Genomic DNA, 26,758 nt, shown 5'->3' on the forward strand with positions numbered 1-26,758 from the left:
AGGCATAATTTTACGTGACCTCTGTGAGGCATTCGATACTGTTTGCAAAACTTTTTCTTTTGAAACTGTTTTAAGAGACGAATCCTTCCCAACATCAGCCTCTCTGTAAGTGGTTTTCCTCTTAGCACTGGTTCTGCTTGTAGGTCTCCTTCACTGGCTGATTTCTTTCTCTCCATCATAATTCTCAGAGATTCATTCTGGGCACCCTCTTATCACTCTATTCTGTTTCCTTGCATGGGCTTATTGAACCCCAAAGTTACAGCTACCACCTATATAATGTTTGCAATTCTCACCTCTCTTCTGAACTCCAGGCTTAGTACTTTACGGACATCTCCACCTGGAGTTCCCACTAGCATATAATCTCATCAAATAGAGTTTCTCCATTTTCAGCCACTCCAGAATTTCAATGTTGATTTTAACTGACAGTTTTCTTCCCCAGCCACAGCTAATGCAGCATGTCCACTTTCCTTTATTTCCATTCTTACTGCTACTCCCTTAGTTTAGGTTCTCATCAATTCTTAAGGCTTTCAATAACTGCCAAACTGATTGTCCTCTCTCCAGTATCTCCTCAATCTCCGCAGCCATGTCATTACTTTCCTTAAAATTACTCAGCAGCTTTCCATCACAGAGATAATATAACATAAACCTGTTAGCATCCTATCCCACCAGGCTGAGCACTCCAGTCTTCAGTAGGAAATTGCTGAATGGGTACAGAGGGCACCTGCACGCCTTCAGACCAGTCTGCAACCTCAGGCTGAGCAGCAGTGAACTCAGGAGCAGGAGCAGTCCATTCACCCTGAAATTCCTCCTTGGTCACAGCCTTTTCAGCAGCGGCCTGCTCTTCCTTTTCAATCTCCTCAGGATCTCTGTAGAAGTATAGATCAGGCATGACTTCCCACGGGTGTTCACGGGAGATGGTGCCACGCATGCGTAGTACTTCCCGGGCCAGCATCCACCACATCAGACCCACTGAGTGAGCCCCCTTGTTGTTGCAAGGGATGGCAATGTCCACATAGCGCAGAGGAGAGTCTGTGTTACACAGAGCGATGGTGGGCAGGTTAACATAAGACGCCTCTGTGAGAGGCTGGTGGTCAGCCCTGGGGTCAGTAACCACCAGAAGTCTTGGCTCCCGGAAGGCTGCCTGGATCTGGTTGGTGAAGGTTCCAGGAGTGAAGCGCCTGGCAATAGGAGTGGCTCCAGTGGCAGCAGCAAACTTCAGCACAGCTCGCTGGCCAGTATTCCTGGACGATATGACACTGACGTCAGCTGGGTTTTCGATGGCAACAATGGCCCGGGCTGCCAGCAGAAGCTTCTCCCAGGTCCTCTTCAGATTGATGATGTAGATGCCATCGCTTTTCCTTTTGTAGATGTACTGCTCCATTTGGAAGTCAAGGTTGGTGCCACCTAAGTGGGTTCCTGCTGCAAGGAATTTGAGGACGTCCCCCTCCTTCATTTGCAGGACATCAAGGGTCTCCGGACATTGTGAAAAGTTTCCCTTTAAGTTACGTGGGAACCGAGAACAACGCCATATGGAACCCTCCCTGGGTAGCGCGGAAAGCCAACTTGTGATTCTTTAAACACGTCATATTGCATTCTCCCTATGTCTACCTGCTTCGTTGAGTCTACACTTTGTTGAGTGAGAAGGATCAGCAATGTTCTGGCTAAGAGGAGGAGAAAGATTTCAAGTTTAGCTGGTAGAAATGGAAGCACTATATTCTATAATTTCAAGAGAAACTGAAGGTCAGCTAGAACATGAGAGAGAGCAGCCTTATGGAGAGGAAGGCAAAACAAGGAGAGGAAATAGAACTATTCAAGTTTCATTGTCCATTATCCAATCCTGGTTGACCTGGCAATAGGATCATCATGTTACGGTAATTACAGCATAATAAGAAAACCAAAATGCAAATAAAATAAACAGTAATAGGGACCTTGCACTAGTTAGCATTTTTGAAAGTCTGGGGATGATTTTGGGATGAGACTTCGCTGTAAACAAAGAATGAGTCATGAAGGAGAAGAAAATGTTTTATGTATATACAGGATTAACTTCATCCTGTGCTCGCAAAAGCTTTCTGGTAACACACACCTGTGTTTTCCCCACTGTTTTTGGTTTCAGAGTCAGTGGAAACTAATAAAGTATGTGGTGCCCGGCTGGCGAGGCTTAGTGGTTGAGCATCGACCTATTGACCAGGAGGTTGCAGTTCGATTCCCAGGTGGTGGGCTTGGTCCCCAGTGTGGGGTGTGCAGGAGGCAGCTAATTGATAATTCTCTCTTATCATTGATGTTTCTACCCCCCTTCCTATCTAAAATTAATACAAATATATTTAAAAATTATGTGGTAATAAATGTCTATCATAATCCATTCGTGTGTTTCTATTTAGAAGGAAACCTCAGAAATCAAGATCCTAGACTGGAGAAATGGTAGATACTATCTACCATGCATTTGAAACAACCTAGGCCAGTGGTTGGCAAACTCATTAGTCAACAGAGCCAAATATCAACAGTACAACGATTGAAATTTCTTTTGAGAGCCAAATTTTTTAAGCTTAAACTTCTTCTAACGCCATTTCTTCAAAATAGACTCACCCAGGCTGTGGTATTTTGTGGAAGAGCCACACTCAAGGGGCCAAAGAGCCTGCATGTGGCTCGTGAGCCGCCGTTTGCCGACCACTGACCTAGGCAGTTAGCTCATTGTTTTGCTCTTCCTGTCCTTACCATTACTAAGCAAGGAGGGGATGGAGAGGTGGAGAGGGCAGAAAGCTTTTTTATGTACCACATGGTATCACCTCCAATACACTGTTAAACTGGGGGAAAAAGATACTGTACATGAATATACTATGTTAGCTTTTGTTTAATAAATGGGAAAAATATGAATACATGTGAAATCTTACCATTTGCGATAACATGGATGGACCTGGAGGGTACTATGCTAAGTGAATTAAACCAGACAGAGAAAGACATATACGATACGATTTCACTAATATATGGAATTTAAAGAACAAAATAAATGAACAAACAAAATTTAAAACAGACTCATAAACAGAGAGAGCAGACTGATGGTTGTCAGAGTGAAGGAGTGTTGGGGGACTGGTGGAAATAGGTAAAGGAATTGAAAAGTACAAATTGGTGATTACAAAGTAGTCATGGGGATGTAAAGTACAGCATAGGGAATATGGTCAATAGTATTGCAATAACTATGTATGGAAATATTGGGGGGAACACTTTGGAAAGTATATGATTGTTTAACCACCAGTTTATATACCTAATACTAATTAAAAAATAATATTGAATGTAAACTATAAAAAAAATAAAATAAAAGTTTTCAAAAAAAGAATATATTGGAGTATTTGCTAATCCTATATAATAAAAGGCTAATATGCAAATTGACCAAACAGTGGAACGACCAGTCACTGTGATGCGCACTGACCACCAGGGGGCAGATGCTCAACGCAGGAGCTGCCCCCGATGGTCCGTGCGCTCCCACAGGGAAGCACCGCTCAGCCAGAAGCTGGGCTCACGGCTGGCAAGTACAGTGGCAGTGGCGGGAGCCTCTCCCACCTCTGTGGCAGTGGTAAGGACCCCTTGGCAGACATCCTTCAAGGGTTCCCAGACTGCTAAAGGGCGCAGGCTGGGCTGAAGGGACACCCCCCACACCCGAGTGCACAAATGTTGTGCACCATGCCTCTAGTATTTGTATAACAACACTGAAGAGTTACATAATGACCTAATTAATATAATTTCCTATGATTGGGAAACATGGTGAGTAAGCACTTTACAAAGATTATTAGGCTAATTATCAGAAGAACATTATGAGGTAAGAGTTACTAGATTTTTGTTCTGTAGGTAAGGACCCTGAGGCTTAGGGAGGGTAAATACCTGGCCCAGGTCACATTGATAGTACCCAATGGTGAGGGTGGTCATAAACTTGGACAGTCTGACTCCAGAGCTTATGACCTCACCATTGTATTATCACATTTTATACTTATCTTAATTGGGCTCTTATCTCACTTTGTTATAACTGTACAATTTTGGCACCCCTGGTGCTCTCTTTATTCTCTGCAAACTAACTCAGTGCCTGGATTTTTGCCTAAAACGAGATGTTTATTGGATAAGTGAATAAATTAGTTTTAAGCTGAAGTAGAAGTTGATGAGCTTTAGTGGCTCTTTGCATATCTATAATAATGAAAGCATGATACGCAAATGGACCAGACTGCCAAACAGTGGAATGACCATCTGGACGACCTTCAGGACGACCTTCTGGATGAAGCCGGGGCTGTGAGGGCCATGGCAGCTGGGGCTGCGAGGGCCTACTCTTGCACGAATTTCATGTATCAGGCCTCTAGTTCAATATAATCTTGTTGTTTGATTCCTTTCTATGTTGCCTATCAGGAATATCTATCTAATGTGACACATTGCTGTGAATTCCACAGTTTTGACAGTCATGCATTCCTGTACTATGTAGTTGAGAAGTAATTTTTTATTCTATCACTAAGTTTGTCAAGGAAAATTTATGAAAGATAAGTATTGAGTGCCTAGCTTGTAGCAGGCTCTGTCCTGGGCACTGGCTGTACAAAGATATTAGAAACCGGATTGTAAGAAACGCATAGTCCAGAGCAGAAGTCTGGGGAAGTGTCCCCAGTAATCACACTTTTACAATAGAGGTAGAGGAATACACACGTCACCAGAGAGCTGGGAGGAAGGACAGCTCTCTCCGACTGGGAGTGGCGCATTCTGGAAGACTTCCCAGAGGAGGTGGCAGTGACTGAGTTTGAAAGGATTCAGTAAAACCGACAGTAAGGAGTAAACAGAGAGGTATATCCAGGCAATAGTTTTAATAACAGGAACTTGATGTCAAGAGGACTAAGTCAAGGCAAGCCCATATACAATTTTGAGAAAAGACTTCTCTCAGAAGAATTCTAATAATGTATACGTGGACCAGTCAAGTAAGGTAGTCTGGAGAATGGGGATTTAGTAATTGTGTGCAAAGAGAAGCATATGTGTGGGTGCACATAGGCAAGCCTAGATGAATGTGCAAGACGAGAGAAGAAAGGAAGTTATGTTTAATAGGAAACTAAGTCTTATTTCCGATCACATCTTTGTTTTCTGAAATTCTTAGCAGTAATTGCAGTAATTGTGACTAGGCCAGTCCCCTTTGCGTTGGCTTAGGCACAAGAATTCCTTTCACTGACTCCAGAGTAATATCCTCATTATTACGCATTATTCAGTGACCAGAAAAATTTAACACTCTTCAAAATTAATTATTTTTTACCCAAGGGAATTGTAGCCCTTGTGATTTTATCAGGCTAAATAAATATATGACCAAATATATTCGTAGCATCTCTTTCTAATTCTGAAACTTCTTTAAAAACAGGGAGGTCTGAAGGCTTGTCCTTCAGGGTCTCCAGAGGCCCAGAGGCCAAAGCAAAATTTCTCCCAGTGCTCCAGGAAGTGACCAGGTGGGGCTCCAGGAAAAAAAGGTCCTGAAAGAGGACTGAGTCAAATCACTCAATTAAAAACAAAGCCAAAAACCCAAACCCTACAACTGCTTTAATTTTAATTTATAAAAACCATCCCCCCATTTTTAAAAAATTCAATTACTTTGCTTTACAATTAAGCAATAAGTAGGAAAATAAATTACAGATTAATTAAATTCCAGACAAGTTTAATTAAAGGGTTAAAAAATTAAGACAAACTTAGAAATGTTACCCAACTCTAATTAGAAGAGCCGTAAGAGTCTACAGAGGAATAATAATAATAAAAAAAGTTGTATTTTACATCTTCACTACTAATTAAGTGGGCAAAAAGGGGGGATTATATTTAAGGATGAGAAGTTGGGGAAAAATATATCAGAGTTGAGTAAAATCAGGTTTTTATATCTTCTTTACCGTTAGTGAATTGAATTTAAAACTCTCTTAATTGAACATCTGGTAGCCGTGGGCAATTCTGGGCAGGCAGTACATAGATCTTTATGTTGAATACACAATGCTTTCTTGGCACATATTAAAGGGAAAATACTAGCCTCTTGGATGTCTCATTAAACAAGGTCATGGGGAAGTACATTACAGGGCTTCTTTTTATGAGGAATAGGTTTTACTTTCATTTAACAATGAAACGGTACTGATGATTCAGGATGGGTGTGATTTGTGTTTGGCAGTCAGAGTGGTTGGCTAAAGAGTACATTTCCATCCCAAAGCTATATGTGTCCTCTGGTACCACTCCCTTGCAAGGCTGGCATCGCTGATGTGAAGATAGCCATTGCCCCCACTCCAGAAAAGAGCTGGGAGAAAGTAACTGGATTTTAGGGCCCCAAGGTCCTTGGGAGGGAGGAGATTGGGGGTTGTCTATCTGGCCTGTTTACTGTATGCGTGTGACTACAGCTGCTAGCCTGAGAGTACATGGAGCCCAGCAACCCCACAGGCATGATTTTCTCTTCTGTGAGCCCACCCATCAGTCTTTAGCTCTGTCTGTGTCAGCACCCCCAGGTCTCCTGACCACTTATAATTGCTCTCAGTCACTCTGATTAAAAGGTACAATTTTTGCTGCCTGAAAGCATGGGTTTTCATGAGGAAGCCTGAGATGAGAGCTGTCAGGACACCTTACCCTAGAGCAGCATTTCCCCGACCTCGGCACTACTGACACTGGGAGCCAGATGACTCTGTGGAGGGGTGTCCTGTGCACTGTAGGATGTTCAGCAGCACTCCTGGTCTCCGCTCATTAAATGCCAGTTGTGACAATAAAAAATGTCTCCAGACATTGCCAAATGTGTCCTGGGGAACAAATAGCCCCCATTGAGGACCACTGCCTGAGACCCATGTCCCATCAGGAGAAATTTCTGCCTCTGGTAAGTCTGAAGAGTACTAACTAGTATATCGTCTCTCTCTTCTTTGTTCACTCCGTGACCTAAGAGGAGTATGGAATCCTCTCTAACTGAACTGCACACCCCTCAAGACTAAAGGGAACTGAAGCCAGCCTCCAACAGGGGGCTCCTAATTGTTTTTTCGCCAGTTTAACAAATTTCAGCTGGTGTCACCCAATAACTTGTCAGTTTCTCTTGTAATGATTTTGCGGCTCAGACTCCATCATTCTTTCCTTATACTTTTGTTCAAAGACAGAACCTCAAAAAAATGTTCAGGTCTCTGGGTTACTAGGAAGGAAGACATTTTTGTTGTTGTTGTTAATCCTCATCTGAGGATATTTTTTTCCATTAATTCTTAGAGTGCAAGGGAGGGAGGGAGGGAGGGAACTGGGAGAGAATAAACTTGTGCTGCTTTAGGCCCTCTAGTTTGCAGTAATGTGTTCCAGCAGCCATAGGAAGCTAATACACCAAGCTCAGATCAGCATGACACGCCCCCACTTCCCCATGTGGAAGCTTTCGACAGGGCTGACTACAGAGGTAAATGGAGGTCCATCTCCCAAGGAATCACATCACCTACACTTGTACATTAGAGCCGCATTTCTTTAGGTTTTAAAGAGTTTCAGGACTATCTATTCAAATTGCAGGCCCTCTGACAGGCTCTGTGCCGTAGTAGTTACTGGGTGTAGCCCCAGGCTGGGCATACCATGGGTACTTCCTCCTAAATGTTACTGGTTGACTGCCAGCTGTGCACAGGGCACCATGACAACAGGACCTAGAGTTGGGAGACGGGGCGGGGAGCGGGGGGGAGGGGGGCAGGTGGAAGGGAGTTGTCTGGGAGTATGCAGAGTGTCTGGCCAAGCCTACTTCTTCGGTTCCCTGCGTTCCTCCAAGTTCATCCTAGGACTAGATACGCGTCATCTCACCAAGGCCCTGGAAGGACATTTTTGTTGCTGTTGCAGGGGAAGCTCCATGATCTGTCATTTCTGACTCCACCATTAGTCCTGTTAGCCACAGGGATCCACTAATGCATCAAACACAACCTGTGTCTTCTTGGACCTTCTTTGGCCTAATTGTCCCTGGCAGCTGACAGCCATTTCCCCCGGCTTTCACCAGGAGTCCACGGTGATCATAATAATCATGAGACCACTGATCCCTGTATCTCTAGTTACTAAGCGATAATGAAAAGTTGGTACTATTATAATATCTTCTTATGCATAAGTTAACTGAGGGTTAGAGAGAAACTATTTTAACCCAAATCTCACAGGTGATCAGTGATGGAGCCCAGATTCAAACCAGGGTCCGCCGGATGCCAAAGGCTTTCTCTTCTGTTACATTGTTTCTGACCACAAAAAAAATGTGCCCCAAATACTTAGCATAGTGGTTGGCATATGGTAAGGTCTTAATTAATGTTCGCTTTTATTCTTATCGTTGTGTCTGTGGCTACAGCTGCCAGCCTGCGTGTCCATGGAGCCCAGCAGCCCCACAGGCGTGGAGATAGCCCCTTTGGCCTTTCCATGCCCTTTGTCCCCGGAGAGCTTCAAAGTCACACAGACGCTCTTTGGCTTCTTCATCTCCATCTTCCCACATATCTCATTGTTTCCAGAAATGGGAAAATAAAGGAACCACAGTCAAAGGGGAACGAGTGGGGGAAATATATGCACGGCGAGCCTCTCCTAGATTGAGCCCCTCTTTATCTCGCATCCTGCCCAGTGGATTCCCTTTCTTCCTCCCTTTATAGGCCCCTATGTAGACCTCTATGCCTGCACTGATACCACCCCAGAAGCCTCCACATCCTCACCTTCAAACACACACCTGCTGCTGTCTGAGAAGCAGGGTAGCTGAAGGGTGGTGGGATTTGGGGAGAAAGTGAGAGATCCCTCTCCTTAAAATACATTTTTTTCTCATTTTCTTCTCCCATATTGGCACTAGAACACCTCAGCATTGGCATAACTTAGGAAGGTAATGGGATGTGAGAACACGTAAAATTTGAATTGGGGCAAAATGTTCTTGTTATAATGTTGTAAACAGGTCTCTGAGAGCTCTGAGCAGGTGAGGCAAGCATGTAACACACATGGTCCTTTACCCTTATTTCTGACTTGTGACAGGCATCACATTGATCATGGCACCTTCTCCATTGACCCCAGACCAATCAATTTGATATAACATATTAGGGGACAATCATTGGTAATGGAATGCCTTTGAAGATGGGTTGCTTCCTAAGTTGTGAATCCACTTAGCAATTCCTGAATTTCTACCCACCTGTTAATGCCCAGGTCCCATCCTGTTCATTTGGGGAAGACTTCCCTACCCATACTGATATTTGTCTCCCCTGTATTCCTTTCCTTTGATATCGATATAGCCAGGGCAGGATCCAGATTTCATGGGAACAAAAGCTTACCAACAGCGTTGTAATATTTTCTATATAGAAAATGGAAAGATAATTCAACTTTCCCTCTAGTTGACTTAAATTTGTTTAGAAAGTTTACTTTGGCTTCATACTAACTATTGATAATGCCACATAAAATTTCAGGGTGTTCTGTACTTTGGGAAAACCATGATCAATTTTCTGCCGTGTATAATCAGAAATAGTCCCATGTTTGATGGCATTGGTTGACCAGATTGTGTTCAGTGTTCTCATGTCATCAAGTTTAGTTCTAGGAAGGATGCATCTAAATATCTGAAAGGGTTGCGGCTGACCCATTACACTGTGGCAAAGGAAACTTGGCAGCTCCCTTGGAGCACCAACTTAGGAATGTTCCTTTCTGAGCACTGTGGTCAGGATCCCCTCAGTGTGAGCGAAGCCACGTTCCCTCTGAAGCAGGAACCAGGCTTGTAGACGTGTGCCCAGAATCAGCTCTTACCCAGAAAGTTGGAGGCAGAGCTGGACTAGAACCAGGTGTACATACTCCAGGCCTCTCGCACGCTCTCCCATCGCTTTAGAAAGCTCAGGACACTCTGGCTATTTAAAAAAAAAATACTTCTAGGACTCAGCCCTTTCACTACATCTAGTAAAATACCTGTGAGAATTTAAAAATATAGTTTTTAATTAATGAATGAACAAATGGACAAGTGAGTGAATGAAAAACACACAACCAAGCTTCTCCAAAAAATTTGTTTGCTCTTTTTTCTATCACGGTGTATGTACTTCGATGGCTCATTTAACTGAATTTCAGGCTTATCTTTTTGTCTGCTTGGATTAAAGTTGTGGTGAAATCATAGAATGTTAGCATTGGGAGAGATCCTAAAGATCACATAGTTCAATTCTTTTTCATTTTTAATGGAGAGGGAAACTGAAAATGAAAATGTTTTAGTTATCGTGTAGGGCCTCAGAGTAGCTCTTCTAAACCCTGATCCCAACCTCTGACACAGCTATACTCTTTAGTATTTCAAAACAAATGCTTATTGCTTCCTTTTAACAGGCTCAGAATTCAGAATCCTTTCACCTGCCTTGAAATCAATCATTTCCACATTTTCCTGCCCTCCTTTACTTTTATTTAAGACGTGTGTTCAACATCATGGGCATGCAAAGGAACATGGTCCGTACGCTTAAAGAATTTATAATCCAGTTAAGAGGAGGAACACCTAAGTGATCTTTATCACGGCAGGACATAATTATGGGGAAATTCCTGTTGATTTCCCCTGAACTCAGTGTGAAATAAAAGTTCTTTCCCCTTTGGACGGTAATTTTTTTATTTTAATGAGCCCTTTGAAGAATTTGTTCAGCAAGGCTGTTTATCTAAACAATAGAATTTTAGTCACATAAAAATGGGACTGTTACTTTGAAGGTTAGTGCTCTTTAAATGGAGCAGAACGTTGTATTTGGTCATTGAACTAACTGGCCACACATAGTTGGTGTATTTTGTTTTTGTATGTTTTGGGGGTTAAAAGTTAAGAGATGTGGCTGGAACAACACCAGCCAAATGCTTCCCCAGCCAACTTCTATGACACCTCCCATGAGAAATAGCCTCAGCCAGTCCTGGGAAGAGGTAAAAATGTGATGAAGAGTTGTTACAAAACATTCATTCAGCTGATATGTATAAATACTTCTTGGATTCTTACTATACGCCAAGTATTACTGACGATTCTGATGATAAGGCTGTGAATAAGAGGAATAGTGGTCCCTGCTTCTATAGAGCTTACATTCTAGTGCAGCAGACAGGCAATGAACAATAGACTAGAAAACTTGCATAGTAATGAGTGCTATGCTGAGGAAAAAATAGTTGATGAGAAAGCATAGACTGGAGGATCAGGGAAGTCTTCTGGGGAAAAGTGTCCTTGAGGCTGAGACCTATCTGACAAGAGGGAGGTGCCTGAGAAAGACTTGGAGGAAGAGCAACGAAGATGCTATAGTCAGAAGGAGCATGGAGTGGAGCGGCTGTGAGGCCATAAGGGTCTGGGCAGTCTCAGAAACAGGGCCCGGGTTGTGTGGCTGGGGCCTGCAGAAGGGTGATAGGGCAGGGGGTGAGGTCAGAGAGGCATGCAGGAGCCAGACCACATAAGTAAAAAGTTTGGTTTTTACTCCTAAGGCAGTAAAAGCCACTGAAGGGTTTTGAGCAGGGAAGTCATGTGATCTAATTTACATAAAAAACATTGTTATACCCTGGAGAGACGGAATTATATGGCCTGGAAAGCCTAAAATATTTACTCTCTGACCATTTACAGAAAAAGTTTGCTGACCTCCGATCTAGATTGTAATGAAGAGGAGGAGGAATGTAAGAGATGAACTATATCTGTGCATTCAGAGAAATATTCATGGCACATCATACACTGTATTTTTCAAGTGCTCTGCCAAAGAAAAGGCCCCAGCTGTAAAGAGGTGATTCATAGAAAGAGGCAATTGAAATAAATTTCAAATGTCATTGTCACATAAGCCAACGAATAATATCATGCAACATTTATGTAGTGTCTCTATATTTCCATTCTATTCATCAATAATTTTATTAAAGTAATCCACTATGGATTTATGAATTCAGTGTAAGAGAGGGTAAGTAATGGAAAAGATACATATCAATAAGTTGGAAGAGCCATAAAAAAAATACAGAACTCAGCCAGGGAGTCAAACAACATTAATTTAACATTAATAATATGCTAGTCCAATGCCAGGAGCTGGGACACGCAATGGTAAACATGAATGTCACTGTCGCTTGCCCTCGCCGTGTGGTTCAGTTGGTTGGACACCATCCCATGCACCGAAAGCTTGCCTCAGGGGTTGCCAGCTTGATCCCCAGTTGGGGGTGTGTAAGAGGCAGCCAATTGGTGTTTCTTTCATTGATGTTTTTCTCTCTGCCTCTATTTCTAAAAAAAAAAAATCAATAATAATTTTTAAAAAACATTAAAAAAATTAAAAAGAAAGTCACCACCCCTGCTTTCCTTGGGCTTGGAGTTTCATGTTTCCTTATGGGCAAGACCTGCAGGACTGTGTGTAAGTACCTTTGTATGAATAAAGAAAGACCTTTTCTCTTTTTTTCAAGACACTTTATCTCCGTCTGTAGGAAACACTAAAAAATATATTGATTTTCTTAGGGCCTTAATTGCTATCTGCCGAAAATGTTAATATAAATCTTCAAATCCACTCTAACTGTGATGTGAATGGTGCTTTGATAAGAGACCTTTTTGCAGTATAGAAACGTGTTTAGTTATATGTGCAAGCACCAAAGATATATGTTCAGAAGAAAAACGATGATACTATAAAGAAGAACAGCACTGCGCTGAGAGATTATGAAGATTGCTTCTCTAGTTATCATTTTTTACAGTACTAAGTCAGTGATCCATAATTATGGTTATAGCAGTATCCTGAGAGTGTACACAAGAATTTCATATGCTCTCCAAAACTTTCAATGTGAAATTTAAGCAAGCTTTATACTGTAATTGAAAGTGTGGGCAAGGGGAAGAGGGTGGCAAAATAAAGTGGTCAGATATAGGGCATCCAATGACCAGAAAGTTTGGGTACTTTCTAAGGGTGCATTTGAGGGGAGTGTTGGGGAGTTGTGTTGATGTGTTTTTATTTTAATTAAATCTAACTTATTTATTTTCTTCTTGATTTGAATTTAGAAACTCAGACTTGAAGTCCAAGGTCCTATATCACATAGTGGTGTACAGTTAGAATTCCTAGGCACAGAAGTCCCACTTAAGGCCATAGAAACAGCTCTATAAAGCACAAAGACAGAATCAGGCAATTCCACTGGAGCTGGGAGCAAAGCATGCACGGGCTAGGTCAAGAGCTTGTGATTATTTTTTCCCTGAGTTTGGGACAAAGATGAAAACATATGTGAACTGAGAGGCTGGTTCTGGTTTAGCAGAATAAGAATGGGGAAGAGTAAAGGAAGCAAGAGGGAACTAGGAGTGTGTAGGAAGAAAATATTTTATTGAAAATCTGTTTTTCTTTATTCTTCCAATTCTTGTCTTAAGAAGTCACTTTCTTTTATTCCTTCCCACCATGTCTTAAATTCTATGCCAATAAACAAAATTAAGTCTTTCCTTTTTCGTTCATAAGCACACTAACTAGAGTCAACACAGTTCATTTCACTGGGAATGTAGGCAAGGGTAATAAAGTCAGCTTTTCCTTATTAATATGTGACTGAGTTACCAATTTCTTTCCCATTGCTAATTAGTTCTGCTTTATGGTAACCCTTTAAGTGTATTTTTTGAGGCTGATAGTACTATTATTCATGTTACCATCACTTTATATGTTTTTGAAGTCCCAGACTAAAGTGAGTAAGAGGAATTGGTGAAAAGTTATTGTAATCAAAATGGAGATAAAGTAGAACACATACTGATCTTTTCTCTTTTGTAACTTTGCTATGAAGTTGATTATTATTATTATGGTCATTTTGCTATGAAGTTTATTATCCCATTTCATAAACTACTTTGTGATTGGGTTTTAAAAGTCACTAATTAGTTGTCTCAAATAGGTTGAGTCAGACAGTGTTTCTTTTTCCATAGCAGATATCAGAATAATCTAAATTTCCTTTCAACTGTTTAAGAAATTTAAAGAATAAATTAATAGAAGTAGACACTAAAATAAGTTATTTAACCATATTTTACATGGGATTACAAAACTTACTCAATATATAAACATTACACTCTCATTCCAGTTGACCTTGATAAAAATATTGCTAAGCCATCATTTCTATTGTATATTTAGAAGTATGAGTTTCTACCCACTTGAGGCCATAAATGGGGAGAAAGGCCAAAAGCCACAGAGAGAAAACATTTTGGTTCAACTTTGTGCTTGGTGAGCTGTTTTCCCTCATAAAATTTACAAATTAAGGGAGATATTTCTATATACAGTCACAGTCCCCATGAGTAGTGGTAACCAAATATATATTTCTCTTATTCGAGAAATGCTCTTACATTGCTTATTTTATTAAACAAACACATATTCATTAATCATAATCTCCTGAAATGTTCTCACAGGTGAAAACTTTCTGTATTAACTCTTGTTTCTTTGTTTATTGCAGATTTTATAGACACCATGAAAGGAATTAGCTTTTCCCTCTTGCTAATGGTCAGGTGGAAAATTCCTACTGCTTAAACATAATAATGAGTTACAGACTAAGTTGGGTAGATACTACTCTGGCAAAATTGAAGTGTCTAATTGAAGTTGTGGAGAAATACAAATGTAGAAGCAGAGTGAGGGGAAAAGAGGAAAGTTCATTCAGTCCTCCTTCTACTGGTAGTTCTTAAGATAACATTAGGTGGCTTAAGAACAGGGCATTAAATAATATTGCATTATGTAATAAGATACTTCCTTTCTGTCCCTTTTCAATCCTTCCGTAACGCTGAGGAGAAAGTACACATCTAGTGCCACTGTTTGTGCCTCCTTAATGTGTGCTAAGAACAAAGAGACAGTCTCAGGTGGAATACAGAATAAAACAAAGAATTCACCGATTTTGTTTGCATCATATCTGCTTAGTGCAAGTGAATATGATTTTCCATGGACATGTAAGATAATGTTTCTTTTAACAATAAATGTGTTTAGGTAAAAAGTAAGTTAATTTAAATAAAGAAGAAGAAAAGGTAAATTGCAAATATGACAAATATTGTGAAGAGGCTGAGTTTGGGATATTAGAGTCCTCTATATAGATTAAGTTATCTTCACCCAGACTTCTTCTAGTCTTCTTTTTGTTATCTTCCCTCTCTCCCCCTCTGTTCTTTGCTACCCTCTATCATTCAACAAAATGTAGTGAGCCAGAATAAAATGTGCCTCGCCTTGTGCTGGGCACTGTGAACCCAGAAATACAAAGATTACATCATCTTTGCTTTCAACCTGCTCAGTCTCACTGGAGACACAGATATGCAAACAATTACTCCACAGTGAGAAATGTGATGTGTGTGCAAGGTTTGGTGTAACCCAGAGGAGGGATAGCCATGCGGGAAGCAAGAGAGGTGTCAGGTTTCGACCTTGGGAGTCAGTCCTATGAAATTTGGTCCAAGTTCATAAATATACCCTTAATTTACTCAGCAAACCTCTATTGAGCCAGGTATTGCATTAGATATTGGGTATTTGGATGGAAAAAGATACAGTTGAAGCTTCAAGAAGCTTTTGATTTCAAGGGGAGACAGACAAGAAGAGCAATGGTTATGCTAGTATAGGTTTATATTCTTTATCTGAAACCCCTGGAGGCAGATGTGTTTCATAATTCTGAATTCTTAGGACATTAATATGGTGCACACACTGTATATTACATAACCCTTGTAAAACTGTCTGGGGAAGTACCCCATAATTAAAACCTATCAGTATTCACACTAAATGGAATAAACACTATACAAAGCCCACATCAATTTCATTTAAGTTGTTTGTTTTTGTAATTTTTAAGACTTCTAAATTGCAGAAAACTGTGGACCTATTCTTTAAAATAATTAGAAGTGTGCTGTAGGGTACTTTTGAAGGACAAAGAAAGGGCAATGAACCACACTTTAACAGAAAAGCGGTCAGGGAAGGTTTCCATAAAGATGTATTTTCTGAATGAAGTCTTGCTGGGTGAATAGGAGTCCACTCCACAGAGATGGTGGAGGAGGCAGAGGACTGGAGAATGGGGAGAGGGCTTTCTAGGCAGTAGGAACAGCCCATAGGAAGGCAACGGCCTTGGTGTTCAGGGGATGGGGGGGAACTGCAAGTAATTCAGAACCGCCGTGTGTATGGTGTGCCTGAGACAAGTGGAGAAGAACATGGAAATGCTGATGGAGAACAGTTGAGATCAGGTGGAAGAGTGGACAGGGACCCTTGCTCAGTTTAACCTTTATCCTGAAAGATAAAGAGAGTTACTAAAAGATTTTTAACAGTGTGTAGTTATGTGAGTAGATTTGAAATATAGAAGAATCATAATACTGGATGAGAGAGCTAATGCACTGTACCAAATTAAGAGGTGATTGTAATTGCTTGGATAGGAGATTATGAGAAAATGCATGTTGCTGTGGTTTGGAATATAGTAATTTCTCAATAAATTGTAGCAATTAGAAGGTCAAAGATGGGGCTGGAGTGGGGATGAATAAGAAAGAATGTTAAAGATATTCTAAGGAATGATTTTGGACTAAGTATTGATTGGACTAGGAGGGAGTGGGGCACAGTCTCCTCTCTTTCATGACCTTCAGGCCTCTTCCTCTGGCTTGGAGGTCTGTGTTGCTTGGCATTCCATTTGGACATGAAATGCGGGTTTGAGACACAGGGAAATTGTCTTAGTTGGAGTCATTATGTGATAGCCAAAGCCTTAACGTGGATGAGATCACAAAGACAATGCATTGTATGAGAAATCTTTCTAGACTCAGGTCACAATCCTAGAAAATACGGGGAAGAGAAAGTCACTGACAGCCATGTTACGTGCCCTTGAAGGTCAACTGAGATAAGGTCTGGAAAAATCCGTAATGGATGTGTCCAATAGGAGGTCAGCTGCTATTTGAGAAGAACAGTTTTAATAGGGGGGAGGGGCAGAAGCCCAATTCCTATGAAGAATGGAGTGTGCATGTGGGAAAGTCTGTGTTGACTGCTATCCTTTTTAGATACTTGGCTGTGAAAGGAGAAACAGAAGGACAGAACTAGAGGCAGTCCTGGGCTACGGGCTGCACGGGCAGGTTTTTGGTTTAGTTTTAGATTTTCAAGGTAGACGCGGTGCTGCCAGATGCCCCGTTCTGACTTGTAGTCAGCTTTTTTGGTTGTGTTGCAGCCTGTCTCTGGAGGGAACGCGTCGTTAACCTGAACACAAGTGTTTCTCAGAAACAGCCGGCCAGACAAGCGCTGGGCTGGAATAGCTCCGCAGGAAAGCATGTCTTTCTGGGCCGTCTCCCAGGTGCTGCTTCTTGTGCTGCCTTCCCGTAGAGCTTTTGCACTTTCCTCCCTCTATTGTCTACCGGACTGGCTGTTTGCCACTTGTTTAAGGCTGGGCTTATGGCTGCCTAAGTGCCACGGAGCTGGCTTGTAAAATACCTGTATTTGCGTAGGATTTACTAAGGTGATTCTCTCCCCAGCCACCCCACCTCTTCTTGTAGCCTGTAGGGTCCACTTCACACTTCATTTAGCTCAACCAATGCCTCTGAGTGGCCAAGGGGATACAGCGCCAGGCTAGGCACAGTGGAGGCTGAAGTCAGGACATTTGCCCCCGTGGACCTTATAATCCAAGGGGTGCAACTGTATTGTAAGTAATGATAACAGTGGTACTTAAACTTTAGAGAAGTAGATCTCTTTGAAAAGCTGTTGAAAACTGTGTATCTCCTCCCCATGAAAGAGCACACAGAATTTAATATAAAATTTCTGCCTTTTTGGTGTGTGTTTTTTTTTTTTTTTTGGCTTGTTAAATTCTGAAGTAGTTTAGAAAACTCAAATCAAGGAATACCCAAACTGTAGAGCCATTAGTCCTCTAAGAGTGACCTCAGCTAAATGAAGGTTTCTGAGACTCAATTTCCAGATTGTGCTGCCTGCCTTGCAAAGGTTTTGTGAGGACCAAATGAGATAATATGAGCCCAACACAGAGCTGATGCCCAATAAGTGTTATTTTAGCTTTATGATATTATGAAGTAAGCTAGGTGTTAAATTGCAGGCACAGCTAACTCACTGGTCTCTGCTTTGGGAGTTATTCTGCCTTTGGTGGCCTCTAGTTGACTAAACCATTGTTGGCCGTGTTCCATATTTCAGTCGTTTCCTCTCTACTTCTAGAATTTCTGCTTTATCTATTCCCATTTGAGCAATTGCTATCTTTTTTTTAAATGAAATTTGGAAAAAAACAAAACACCTTACATATAGTTGCTTAAAAAGGAAACTGGACTCCTACCATGAATAGAAAACATGCGTTCACTTGAAAGTAACAGTAACAATAAACAGTGAAACTGAACAATAAAAACTTAACAGTGCTATAAATTCTAGTTAGATGCCAGTGCCTACCTAGGGTTTTGAGCCTGGAGCTTGCTCCTTGAGAAAAAGGAGGTTTAGTGTTTGAGAGAGAGAGAGAGTACTTTCTTCTTGTAATTAGAATTGAAAGAGAATTGAAAAGGGAATAACTTGCACTAGCTGGTTTGGCTCAGTGGATAGAGCATCAGCCTGCGGACTGAAGGGTCCTGGGTTCGATTCTGGTCAAGGGCACATGCCCAGGTTTCCAGCTTGATCCCCAGTAGGGGACATGCAGGAGGCAGCCAATCAATGATTCTTATCATTGATCTCTCTCTCTCTTCTCTCTCTCTCCTTTCCTCTCTGAAAATCAATAAGAATACTAAAAAAGGAAAAAAAGAAAAGGGAATAACATCTAGCCAATGTGATTCGCTGTCATTTAACGCCCCAGCCCTACTCCATGGACCGACTAAAGGCATCTCCCATGACCTCAGTGAGAGGCTCTCCCTTGGGGAGACACCATGTGAAGGGTAGTTACCTTCCTCCCCACCCCTTCCTGAAGAGTAAATTCTGTGGGGCAGCAGCCTGAATCCAACGGTCCCTCCGCCTCGGCCTGGACTGGAGTTCCGCAAAGCCTTGTCATTTGAGCTCCTGGAAACAAGGACACCCAGAGGTCCTGCCCCCTGGTTCCTTGCTGGAGCAGGCTCAGTGTCTACCTCACACCCCAGATGGCTCCAGGGTTTTATTTTTTATTGGGACAGGTAGCCAAAGGCAATCCAGGTGCTGCTGGACATCGGTGGGGTGGCAGGGACGCTCTCAGCATGGTTCCGAAACTGTGCGCCTGGCGAACGCTGCTTCTACGTAGATTGCACACTACAGATGAATAATAAAAAAAGCAAAAGCAAAGTTGTCCAAGATGATTGTATTCACTTACGCTTGAACAAGCCTCGATTAGTCCACTAATCAGCGATGATGATGATTATTTTGTTATCCTGGAGGTGGCTAACTCGGCAGACCGCAGGGAACTGGACTTGCCCTCCCTCCCCTCCGGGAGCCACCTCCCTCCCCCCCCTTCCCCAGGTGAGGCCACCCGCCCCTGAGCCCTGCCCCTCCTCCCCGCCCCGGATCGGACCCCCGAGCGCCGGCCGATTGGGCAGCCAGCGAGGGCTCCCGGGCCGCCGCGCCCCTACCTGCGCCGGGCCCGCCCCCCGCGCACCGGCCCGGGCGGGCACCTGGCGGCCGCTGCGGGCCCGGCAGGGGGAGGAGACGGCGCGCGGGGCGGGCGGCGCGGGGCCGCGCTAGGCGTTCCCGAGCCGCAGCCGAACTTTTTCCCCCAAGAAGTCCCGCGCGTTTGGGGGCCGGAGGCACGAGGCGGGGAGGGGAGAGCGGAATTCCTGGAAGGAGCAGCCGCCGCCGCTGCCCCACAACATGGCCTCCTCCACCTCTTCTGCAGCCGGCGCCGAGGGCACCCTTCCTCCTGCGCAGGTGAGCGCCCCGCCGGCCCCCTACCTGTGGCTTCCTGCCCCGCGGCTGGGCGCGGGGCATCGGGCGCGCGCGGCCGGCCCGGGCGGAGGGGGGTCTCGGAAGCCGTGGCGGCGCCGTGGAGCTGCCTGGAACCCTGTCTTTCTCGGGGTGCCGGGCGGCGCGGAGAAGGCGAGCGGAGGGGGGGGACCCGATCGCTGCGGCTGGTGCGGGTCCCGCGGCGCCGGAGGGCGCTGGACTGAAGTTGCAGCTCCGGGTGGAGGCGGGAGCTCCTGATCTGCCCCAGCGCCCCAGCATCCCCTCCGGATAGAGGAGGGAGGGCCCGCGGACTTGTGCCTTCGAAACGGGTGTCTGGCAGAAGAAAAGCGTGGCCCAAGGCTCGGGGCGTCCTCACCTCCGTCTCCGCTCTGGGGGCTGCTCTGTTCTTGGCTCGTCCCGGTAACTCCGTGCCAGGCGGAACCTTTCGTAAGGACGGGACCCAAGCCGGCTGCATGTGGGGCGGGGAGGAAGGCAATCACCTGGTCCTGAAAGTTACCTTCAGTTAGGCTTCTTCTTTTTGATGGTGAATCGAGATACTTCATTGAACCCAAATGAGAGTGTAAGATCTAAACACGGGGGCACAGAAAAAGAGCAGGCCAGTGCGGATGCAGTGGCAGTGCCGGGGGGGGGGGGTGGCTTGCAGTGGGTTTACCTTCTCCCCTAATCTTCTAGCTCCTTCCCTAGGCATGCAAGAAAACACACACACGAAGTTAAAACCAGGTGCGTGATGTGCAGAGTCGCAGCTTTAAGATAAATCTCCTTCCTTCCACCGCCCGCCCCCCTCACTCCCCAGCAGACGGCCACCTTTAAGCCCAGAGGCGTTTAGTAGCAATTTCGCAGCTGCCACTGTGTGTATAATAGAGGATAATTGGTTTAAAACACTCGCGTATGTTTGCATGTGCATAGAATGTCTAGGAAGGCGAATGCAAGAGACAGCAGTTGTCCTTGGGGAGGGACCTGGGACCAGTGGGAGGGAGGCTTACTTTTTCACATATCTTCTTTTCTTTTCTTTTTAAACCTTGTGTGTGATACATATTTTAGAAAAAAAAAAGAGAAATATTACTTCTTAAAAAATGAGGCAAGTTTGAGAAACCTTGAAAAAGAGTAGTTTACCTAGTTTTACATAATATAGAATTGCCCTTCAAACACACAAATCTCCTAGCCCAGACCACGTATTTCCTTTAGCTGTCATCTAAAAATCCTTGGGGAATCAAGGGGAAGTCTTCAAAAGGAGACTCGAGTTGGAATACACTGTTACAAAGTCAGTGGGTAGGGTCTTATTGCCACCTTGATGCTGTTTTAATGTTGCTTGTTTGAGAATGTGTGGCTTGTTTAATTTAGGAAGAGACCACTTTCTCTTTAAAAGCAGGCTTCAGGAGCCAGTCATCCTAGGGTTATACCAGAGCTTATTCCAGCAGGAATAGGCCATCGCAGGTGGGCTCTAGTGGGAAGACTACAGGGAGACAGGCTCGGAGTGGACCCCGATTGCTGCCCTTAGCAGTTCAGACATCCTTATAATCTGCTGACCTGGGCTCAAAAGGGTTCATCTTTAAGGAAGCAAATCTTAATATGGAAAGTGAATGTTAAGTTAAAACCATAGCTATAAAACAAAAAGTGAAATAAAGCAGTTTATTGGCTACCTTTAATCAGTTACGAATATCTAGAAGGCCGGTTTAATTCTTAAATCAGAGGAGGATAAGTGAATTGTGAATCTGGACTGTAGTTACTAGTAGATGGTTATTTATGATGGGCCATTTAAGATGGTTCTCAGTGTTCTTTTTGTAAAAGCATAAACAAATATCTATTTCATAATCTGCACAACAATGTGTTAGGCTCCATAGCAGAGAATGCAGTTCAATGTCCCTAAGACAGTATCAAGACCAGTGGTGTGTTTTGGAATCCAAGGCAACATTGTGGATTCTGAACTTGTTTGCATTTTTGTGGCGGCAGTTACATGAGAACAGTGGTTTTCCTTTATTTAGTATTACATTTTTTTTCTCTTTCACATTGTTAATGGGTTTACAGAGCAAGTGTGTGTACTCAATTCTAAAATAATATTTTGGTATTTGAAAAGAATGTAATTGTTTTGAACTCTCAAGGGTTGTTCCTAGTTGATGTCCAATTAGTAACTTCTTTATTTAAAAGTTACCCATTTTTTAAATGCACAAAGTATTTGAATATTTTTTGTATAATGTGTTACTATAATGATAGGAAATCATTATAATCCGAATTGGAGGTCATGAAAATTCTAGCCTATAGAAATGGCAATTTTACTTTTTAAAGGTAAACTAAACACCTGAAATCAGAAATACCAACTTCCTGATACATTTACACAAGAACAATTCCGAGTTAATGAATTTTAATTAGAATGTTTAATCTTGGTACAATGTCTCCAAACTTGGTAAAGTCTACCCTTCTGGAAAGATCAAGGTTACTGATGACCTAACCAGATCGGAAGAAACCTTTCTCTGTTGGTGTTGACTGTGCTCTTGTTCACATAACTGAACCTGTGGAGCTTGCAGATGTGAATAGCAATGAGATGTTGGGTTAATGCTAAGGTACCAGAGACAATAGGTCCATTTAATTGCTTTTTCATTTTCATGCCAACATATAAAAACCGCATAAATTTTTAAAATTGCCTTCTATTTATGATATAATTTCAAAGTTATTTTGATATTGTCTTGTTTCTATTAGACTTTTTTTTGTGTGTGTGTGTGCACGAGAAGCCCAGCTGTGGCTAGTTATAGACCGAAAGTTCTATTAAAGTTAAGTGCAATGTCTGTTTGAGTATCTTTTTCCTGACTGGACCCTAAAGGATATGGTAACATCTTCAAAATCTGTATTCATGGTTGAAATACACTCTGGACACTTATCCCAGTGCATTTGAAAGAGGGAAAACTGTATCTTCCAATGGGTTTGTCTGTTCAATAGGACATAGATTTTTCTAGGAACCAATCAGGCTCCTGTTGACCACAGGAGTGAGATCAGTAGCCCCCAAATAGAACCAATTTTTTGATGTTTTATATAAATTACTCCTGAACTTTCTCTCTTGGGAAGATCTGTATAGAGAAATTAGTAAGTATCTTTTTCTCTCTTTTTTAAAAGATATGTTTTATTGATTTTTAGAAAGAGAGGAAGGGACAGGGATAGAGATAGAAACATCGATGAGAGAGAAACATCATCTATTGGCTGCCTTCTGCACACCGCTTACTGGGGATCAAGCCCACAACCGGGGCATGTGCCCTGACTGAGAATGGAACCAGTGACCAGTTGGTTCCTGGGTTGATGCTCAACCTCTGAACCACACCAGCCTGGCTGTAAGTATCTGTGTGGACAGGAAGAAAACACATGAAAGTTACGTGTTTTCAGATCTGAGTAGATGGTACTACTTAGTACATTATCAGGTACTTCTCAGAATAAACTGTCTTTAGTATTTGATAATGTCTATTAATAGAAATAGCTAAGTGAACTCATGTTTGGAATTAAAGGTTTAAAATGTGAAAGAGCCTAACTGTTTTGGCTTGGTGGATAGAGCGTCAGCCTGCGGACTGAAGGGTCCCAGGTTCAGTTCTGGTCAAGGACATGTACCTTGGTTGCAGGCATGTCCCCAGTGGGGAGTGTGCAGGAGGCAGCTGATTGATGTTTCTCTCTCATTGATGTTTCTGACTCTCTGTCCCTCTCCCTTCCTCTGTGTAAAAAAAATCAATAAAATATATTTTTTAGAAATGTGAGAGAAATTATGTTGGCATGTCTTTCTTAGATGATGCTTAGTTACTGCTATTTCCAGGTAATATTAAAGGAAGGGAAATAATGAAAAAAATGTCCCTAACATACATTGTTTCCTGGGTAGGTCATGAATATTTGGGCTTGGCCTGGTAGAGGAAAGAGGCAGAATGGAAATTAACAGCCATTGTAGAATAAAGAACTGTGTTGCTGATTTGGAAAGGTTATTTCCCAAAGTGTTTAACTACGATGATTCATTAGTAGCGATTTTGTGCCTCCAGCATTGAACTACATTTCTGCACTGTGCAACTTCTCTGGGTATGCCACGGCGGGATGCCAAGGCTCTGCCATGCAAGGGTGGCACTTTTCTTTCCCCCCCTTTTCCCAGGTCATGGCATTTTATATGAAATCTGGCAAAAAAGGAGCTTGGTGACTGCAACCTTTGCCTTTAGCATCAAATACAGGGCTTGACATACAGTAGGCCCTCAAGTAGTATTTGTTGAAGGAATGATGGAGTAAATGATGAGAAGATTTAGAAGCAGCTTTAACCATTCGAACGAGAACTTTTGAGCTCCTTTCATGAGAAAGGAAGTCCCAGTTATACAGAGTCTTGGTTTTTACTCTCACGATGTTCATTATCCAAGTCACACGGAGTTTACATAGTACAAGACTCACAGCGAGTCGGCACCAGACGTTTTTCCATGCCTAGAACTTCGGTACCCTTTAATCATGTGCCTCAAATCTAGTGTGGGCCTTACTATATAATCAAGGAGGGGAAATGCAGACTAAAGCACCTAAGAATTTAAGGAGAGGTGCATCAGGAAGCAGAGAGACCTATACTTCCTAATTTCCATACTGAAAAGTACCACGGAATAAAAACATGGGCAAAAAGGCTCCGAGAACTGTCTGGAAAGTTGCTCTAATTATTATTTTTAATGGTAGCCTAATATTTCCACTGTGGATAGACCATAATTTATTTACTAATTTCCCTGTTAATAAACATTTACCTTGTGGCTAATGTTTAGCCCCTACAAACAATGCTACAAATGAGCATCCTTGTGCATTAAAAGGGCAAGGATGCCCTTTTAATACCCCCCAGTGGGGTAGAGAAGACATATAAGTCTTTAAAAATAGCAGCCATAATTTTGTAGGCCTCTCATGGTAGAGGCTGTATATTCAAAACATACTGTAGGGTAGGTGTTAGTACCCACTCCATTTTATACGTGAAGAAACTGAGCTTCAAGAAGGCTATGCAAGTTGCAATTTGGCAAGAGCTGAAACTGGATTTGAACCCCTCTCTGCTTGAGTAATGGCGGTGAGATCAGAAGGCCAAGGATGGAATTCCTATTCTTTGACTAAACTAGCTCTGTAACCTCAGACTCTTACCATCTCTTGCGCTACAGTTTCTCCATGGAAAAAGGAGGGAGTTGGAATACACTGTTACTAAGGTTATTCCAGCTAAGACAGTCTATGATTTAAAAAAAAAAAAAGTAAATGCTAGGTATAGATAATTTGTAATAAAGTGGTACGTTTTCTTGTTTCTTAGAAGCATCCCTACCCCCCTCATATTTTGGCATTCCTGATGTTAGGATAATTTTCCAAATGTTGGGGAAATTTTAAGTTTATTTTATATTGTTTATTTTAAATGATTTATTTTTCTCTGAAAACCTGATTTTAAAGAAATTGTGCTTTTTTGCAATTAATGATATCTTACAGCGTAAGAAATTTATCAGTTTTAAGGGGAAATAGCAAGAGGACATCTCGGTGAGTTTGGGCTGGTAAGTGAACACTCATCAAAGACAAAGGATTTAAATGGGATGTAAAAGAATAGGGACACTTTACAAAGTAGATAGAGAGCAGGTGGGATAATTGCGTGACTTCTGTGGGTCCTTTAGGTCTGTCTGTTCTTTCTTTAATTTTCCCTCCCTTCCTCCCTCCTCCCCTTCCTTCCTTCCTTCTTTCCTTTCCTTCCTTCCTTCCTTTTTTCCTTTGAGACATGATCAATGTTATGCTGGTTAACTGGCTCTCAAAAAAATGCCTAATTTTAGCGTTTTTATAGCATTTTCCATTTCTGTGCTGTGATGTAAGGATTCTGGTTACCAATTCCATTAGGAGTTTGGGGGAAGGGTTCCCCCTATACCAGCAGTGCTCCTGTACCAGCTGGGTGTTCTGCCATTCAACTCAGTTCTGACACAGCATCAGATCCCACAGGTTATGGGCTCAGTCCCACAAGACTGGCCTGTGTCCCCCTCTTTTCCCCACTCTGGATGCCCGTCACAATCCCAGGTCTATCTGACCAACTGGCTGTAAATGGAGGTTCCAATGACCTTCTCCTTTGGTTCAATTGATTTGCTAGAGTGACTCACAGAATTCAGAGAAATATTTTACTTACTGGATTACTGGTTTGTTATAAAAGGATATAACTCAGGACTGGCCAGATGGAAGAGATGCATGGGCAAGGTATGGGGTAAGGGGTGCAGAGCTTACACGCCACTCTCCCCAAATCTCTATGTGTTCACCAAACTGAAAGTTCCCCTCACCCAGTCCTTTGGGTTTTTATGGGGACTTTATTACATAGCTATGATTGATTAAGCCATTAGCTTTTAGTGACTGATTCAAATTCCAGTCTCCCCCCACCCCTTCCCCCGCCCCAAGGCCCTGGAGGTTAGGGGGTGGGGCTGGTTCTGGTTACCAGCCTCCATTCTTAGGTCTGGTCCAAAAGTCACCTCATTAACATAACAAGACACCTATACTGATTTCATCACTTGGGAAATTCCAAGGGTTTTAAGATCTCTGTGCCAGGAGAGGTTGAAGGCCAACTATATATTTCTTATTATAAATCACAGTATCACAAAATACTTCCATCGTGGCTGATTTCAAACTGCCAATGGGAGGTGAACCTATGGAGTTGGGAAGAGACGCCCATTATTGGCTTTCTTGCAAGCTGGGATTAGCTGATTCCAGCACACCACTTACATACACTGAGATGCACCGCAGTTTTTCAGTTGAAACCAGAATTTGTTTATCTAAGATATATTTGGCACTTACCAGATAGCAGGTACACATGGGAAGCACAGATAAGTAAGAACTAGTTTTTACTCTCCCAAATGTCATAGTCTAGTGAGCTGGTTAAATGAACTTTTAAGTAAAGAAAGGAATCTAGTGCTGAGAATGGTTGATTAGCTCTCTCTTTTATTCCACTCAGAACTAAAGACATAGCAATTAGATCCTCAGCGATCTGGATGAGAAAAGAGAGAACTGAAGTTTGTAACTGAATTATTAGATTTAGAATGGTGGAGCAGGATTTTTTTTTCTTTTTACTTTTTAAAAATTTCTTTATTGAT

The 26,758-nt window shown here is 42.5% G+C and overlaps 2 protein-coding genes across 2 annotated transcripts in view; one reads left to right on the forward strand and one right to left on the reverse strand.

The window, feature by feature from the left end:
- Positions 1–649: 649 nt before the first annotated feature.
- LOC129152100 (40S ribosomal protein SA-like) lies at positions 650–9,491 on the reverse strand. The gene is made up of 2 exons (XM_054729351.1): positions 9,340–9,491; positions 650–1,571 (listed from the first exon to the last, which is right to left on the reverse strand). Exons 1-2 carry the CDS (start codon positions 9,489–9,491, stop codon positions 650–652), a joined length of 1,074 nt encoding a protein of 357 aa, XP_054585326.1.
- Positions 9,492–18,991: 9,500 nt separating this feature from the next.
- The window catches only part of LOC129152101 (atherin-like), a 221,004-nt gene continuing 213,237 nt past the window's right edge, over positions 18,992–26,758 (forward strand). Inside the window, exons 1-2 of the mRNA XM_054729352.1 lie at positions 18,992–19,031; positions 19,310–19,655. Coding sequence (XP_054585327.1) covers positions 18,992–19,031; positions 19,310–19,655 — 386 coding nt within the window. The remainder of the gene's footprint in view (positions 19,032–19,309; positions 19,656–26,758) is intronic.

Source organism: Eptesicus fuscus, chromosome 17 (assembly GCF_027574615.1).
Source record: "Eptesicus fuscus isolate TK198812 chromosome 17, DD_ASM_mEF_20220401, whole genome shotgun sequence".
NCBI lineage: Eukaryota > Metazoa > Chordata > Mammalia > Chiroptera > Vespertilionidae > Eptesicus > Eptesicus fuscus.